General features: G+C 47.3%; 1 protein-coding gene across 1 annotated transcript; it reads right to left on the bottom strand.

The window, feature by feature from the left end:
• Positions 1–960: 960 nt before the first annotated feature.
• LOC123143291 (histone H2B.2-like) lies at positions 961–1701 on the bottom strand. The gene has a single exon (XM_044562154.1). The coding sequence runs from the start codon at positions 1619–1621 to the stop codon at positions 1160–1162; it is 462 nt and encodes a 153-aa protein (XP_044418089.1). The 5' UTR covers positions 1622–1701; the 3' UTR covers positions 961–1159.
• Positions 1702–4931: the final 3230 nt, after the last annotated feature.

Genomic DNA, 4931 nt, shown 5'->3' with positions numbered 1-4931 from the left:
ATAATTGTATTAATATATACGAGTTCTTCTTGTGATGTCTGCCACTCAGTATGATTCCTAAGTCGGCTCGCTGGATTACATGCTTTTGCGTTAGTCACAACATGAGATATTGTTGATAGACGAGTTTGAGTTGCATCATCTGTATCACTTCTGTTTCAGTATGCCTATATCCACATGCGCTTGTATTTGGACTTCTCAATCGAAGCTTAAGGAAAGTACTAGATAAGAAATAATCCAAGACTATGAAAAAGGAGAGACCACATCTAGCAACTCGGGTTTTGGTAATTCTTGGTTGACTAAGATTTACAAAACTGGCAGCTGAAAATTGGCGAAGGTGATGTCTCTTTCTGCGTTCTAAAGCAATTCATGGGCAAGCAAAAGATGACCAAATTAATGCATCCTTTTACATTGACACAAACACTTACTTATATGCTCTGTTTTACATCCATCGGTTTCCTGGACGGCGTGGTGTCAGCTTGTTGGAGACGCGGGGGTGAAGATTCTGAGGGCGACGTCACCGGCGGAGACCACCGCTGCACCTTTCACACCGTCTCCATCATGCAGGTGCACACTCGGTACAAGAACTGGACGGCAACCTGCATTTCATTTTCTAGAAAACAACTCACATTTGCTATTTTCAGAGAAACGCGCTTATGTATAGTTGCTGATATCCTAAGTTGGGTTGTTCTTATTTTGCCACGTTAATTATCCTCACTCTGTTTTTTGCAAGGAATAATCACACTCAGTGGCAACAGGAGTTTAAGACCGACAGATCAAAAAACACAGGGTTCTGCACCTAATCAGGAATCCCCAAACTTAACTTGCAATGCTACGAATTGAAAGCACAATCATGACATATAGTTTACGCACCTAGTAAAATTATTTTCTGAATCTCTGACCACAGCATCCAGTTCTCACTACCAACAAGGCGTCAGCAAACATTCAGCGATTCCCATGAAATTCAGTAATAATACGACTGGCAACATTAACATTCAGATGGATCAGCAACTTCAGTTCTAACAACCAACTAGCCAACGAAACGTTGGCAATCAGCCAGCACACAGACGACTACTACTACCACTACTTGCAGATACATAAGCAGAGTCAGCGACTAACAGCAGCCAACTACATCTATCACAACAAGCGACGCATAGTCAATCTAGGAGGAGGTGAACTTGGTGACAGCCTTGGTGCCCTCGGAGACGGCGTGCTTGGCGAGCTCGCCGGGGAGGACGAGGCGGACGGAGGTCTGGATCTCCCGGGAGGTGATGGTGGGCTTCTTGTTGTAGCGGGCGAGCTTGGCGGACTCGCCGGCGAGCTTCTCGAAGATGTCGTTGATGAAGGAGTTCATGATGGACATGGCCTTGGAGGAGATGCCGATGTCGGGGTGCACCTGCTTCAGCACCTTGAAGATGTAGATCTTGTACGTCTCCACGCCCTTCTTCGCCTTGCTGCCCTTCTTCCGGCCCCGGGTCTTCCCCTCGCCGCCGGCCTCCTTGGACGCCGTCTTGCCCGCCGGCAGCCGCTTCTCGGCCTTGGGCTTCTTGCCCGCGGGGGTCTTCTCCGCCGCCTTCTCGACCTTGTTCTCGGCCGCGGGCTTCTTGTCTGCCTTGGGGGCCATGGCTGCCGCTGAAGCTTCGGAGGTGGGAGTGAGGGAGGAGGTGTTTGGCTCGGAGGTGGGGGATTGCAGATGTGAAACGAGGAGGGGGGGCGGCGAGATTATATGGTGTGGAGGAGGTGCGCGCTGATTGGTGGAGAGGCCGGTGCCACGGATCGATACGGTGAAGTGATACTGACCGTTCGATGTTGCTCGGGATGGACGGGCCGGATGCGCTTCGGTGCGGATCGATGACGTGGGCGAAATGGTGGGCAACTGGAAAATTTCTCCGTGGCTGGCGGGAATTCTGTGGTTCTCCGGGCACTGCACTTGGGTCCTAGCTGCCAGTGATACAAACCAGATCGTAGGCCAGCAGCCATGTGTGCTTGTACATCTTGGCCTGGAGTCGATGCAGAGACCGAGCGTGGTACCTTGTGTTTACGAAAGGAAAAAAATATAGTCTCTACTCGTTCATTGTAAAGGACCTGTTAATATCTGTATTGATATTATCTCGCAAAAAAAAATCTGTATCAATATTGTATGTTTTCCTTCTCTTTTTTTGAGTTTAAAGAAAGTTTTCTAATACAAGATTATGAATGAAGGAGGGTGGCAGTTGCAACCAACAAACGGTGCTACGAGCCGTTCGAGCATGATTAGCAAGACAATGTGAGACCATGATATGTAATCTGTATTGATATTGTGTGTGTGTTCTGTTAAAAGAGTTAGAGCAGCTTCAACGCGTCGACCTAAACAGGTGCGTGCTTTGTCGGTTTTTTGCGTTCGTTTGGGTCGGCTGCCCGCTTACCGTTTGCTCTTTTTCGCCCTCGCTGCCGGCTTGCCGTGGTTTTTCAAACATAACAAATATAAACATTTTACATACTTTCACAAGCAACCAAATATATCATAGTTCATATGCCAAATAAATATATCATAATTTACAAGCCAATTAAAAAACTAAATTGTCTCAAATAAATTTTTGAAAAAAAAATACATCTATTGGTTGCCAACGTGAGCTCATATATGCTCAATCAAATCATCTTACAGTTGAACGTGAGTTTCCCAATCACGCATTTCATGATGAAATCGGATGAACTGTGCAAACGTTGCCGCTACTCCATGCTCGGGCACAAACATTGCCATCTTGAAACTGAAATCATTGGTCGTAGATACATTCTGGGCGCTCATCCTCTACGATCATATTATGCATGATCACACAAGCAGTTATCATCTCCCACAACATTTTGGTGCTCCAAGTTCTAGAAGGATACCTGCCGGAAAAAAAAAGTTATAGAAGGATACCGAACAATGCCCCATCGAGATTGCGGAACACCAAAGGCACGCTCCACGTCCTTCTTAGCACTCTCTTGCTCTCGTGGAATTCTCCTCCTCTTCTCTCCTACAAGGTTGGAGACTGTGCTCACAATAGTAGTCCACTGAGGATAGATACCGTCAGGTAGGTAGTATCCTTTGTTGTAGTTGTGGCCGTTGAAGTTAACATTCGTAGGCGGGCAGTTGCCTTCGGTAAACCTTGCAAACACCGGGGAGCGTTGAAGCACGTTGATATCATTGTGTGATCCGCCCATGCCGAAGAAAGAGTGTCAGATACAGAGATCTTGTGAGGCCACGGCCTCAAGTATAATAGTACAAGCCTTGACATTCCCCCTATACTGCCCCTGCCAAATAGAAGGGCAGTTCTTCCACTCCCAACGCATACAGTCTATGCTACCAAGCATCCCCGGGAAGCCCCTGTTGGCATTCTTCGCCAACAAGCGGGTTGTATCTTCAGCATTTGGCTCTCTCAAGTACTCAGAGCCAAATGCTGCAATCACAGCCGTGCAGAACCTGTACATGGAGTCTAGGAATGTAGACTCGCTCATACGAACGTACTCATCAATGAGATCATCGGGAACTCCGTATACAAGCATCCGGATAGTTGCGGTGCATTTTTGATAAAAGGAGAAGCCAATCTTTGCAGAGACCATCCTTCTTGCACTCGAAATACTTATCGTACCCGACCACCCCCTCCCAAATACAGTTGAAAACATGCCTAGCCATACGGAAACGATGCCGGAATTGATGATGTTTGAAGAGAGGTTTGGGTGTCTCGAAGCAGTCTTTCCAAAGAAGGAAATGGTCACTTTCTCGATTGCAATTCAATGCCGGAGTGTGTCCCGGGATCGAGCCCTGGAACAAAGGCCGCTACCTACTAAGGTGGTCATGGACGACCAACACAGCAGCCACCATCTCCTCATCATCAGATGAAGAATCATCCAAGTCGCAAAGGAAATTGTGGAAAAAGAACTCGTCGGTAGAGTCCATTTGTACCTTGCGGGCAAAACTTCGAACAGCTTGCGGGCGTCGTCAAAGAAGCAGGTCGGCGAAGAGACACGCGCCTCCCCTGAACCAGGTAGCGGCTCTGGCGGTGTCCGGCGAGCGTGGAGCCATCAGACGAGCGTGTCGACGTTGTCGAAGGAGCTGGCCAGGGGCGCGAGGGGTCGAGGTGCTCACGCCGACGTCTGGGGGAAGTTGTGGTGGCCCAACGGCGAGGCGGTGGTTGTGGCGATGTGGGAAGGTGGCGTGCTGTGGGGAGGTATGTGGGTGTGGACTACTAGTAAGGGCACCGGAATTGGGCGGCGGCGACGACGGGGTGGGATGGCTGGGGTGAAAGGACCACGATGTCGCCTAGAGGGGGTGAATAGGCTTTTTAAAACTTGTACGGATTTGGCTTAATCCTAATGCGGAAATAAACTAAGAGGATACTTTTCAAGCACAAATCCTAAATACACTAGGCTCAACTAAGTGCACCAACAACTTATTATGAATAAGATGAGCACAACAAGGATACTAACAAGAATAAGTAAGTTACACAAACTTACTTGCGCAATATGACAAGATATGGAAGTGTATGACACTAGCTAGCAATTCATACTAATGACAAGATATATCAATGGTAACAAGTATGAATTGCGGGACATAAAGTGTAGGCCTAAATAATCTCTACAAGGAAATAGCCAACACAATATAATGAGGATGTAGGATCTAAGAAGTATGTCTAGAGGGGGGTGATTAGACTACTTGACCAAATAAAAACTATGTCTTTTCCCAATTTTAATCTCTGGCAGATTCTAGCAAACTTAGCACAAGTCAACCAATCTTAACACAATTCAAGCAATCATGCAAAGAGTATATGAGCAGCGGAAAGTAAAGCATGCAACTTGCAAGAATGTAAAGGGAAGGGTTTGGAGATTTCAAATGCAATTTGGAGACACGGTGATTTTCGAGCCGTGGTTCCGATAGGTGGTGCTATCGTACATCCACGTTGATGGAGACTTCA

Source organism: Triticum aestivum, chromosome 1B (assembly GCF_018294505.1).
Source record: "Triticum aestivum cultivar Chinese Spring chromosome 1B, IWGSC CS RefSeq v2.1, whole genome shotgun sequence".
NCBI lineage: Eukaryota > Viridiplantae > Streptophyta > Magnoliopsida > Poales > Poaceae > Triticum > Triticum aestivum.
This window is presented reverse-complemented; position numbering and strand designations above follow the sequence as displayed.

Coding starts and splice junctions, on each gene's coding strand:
- LOC123143291 (XM_044562154.1), bottom strand. CDS start 1,621: ATGGCCCCCAAGGCAGACAAGAAGCCCGCGGCCGAGAACAAGGTCGAG.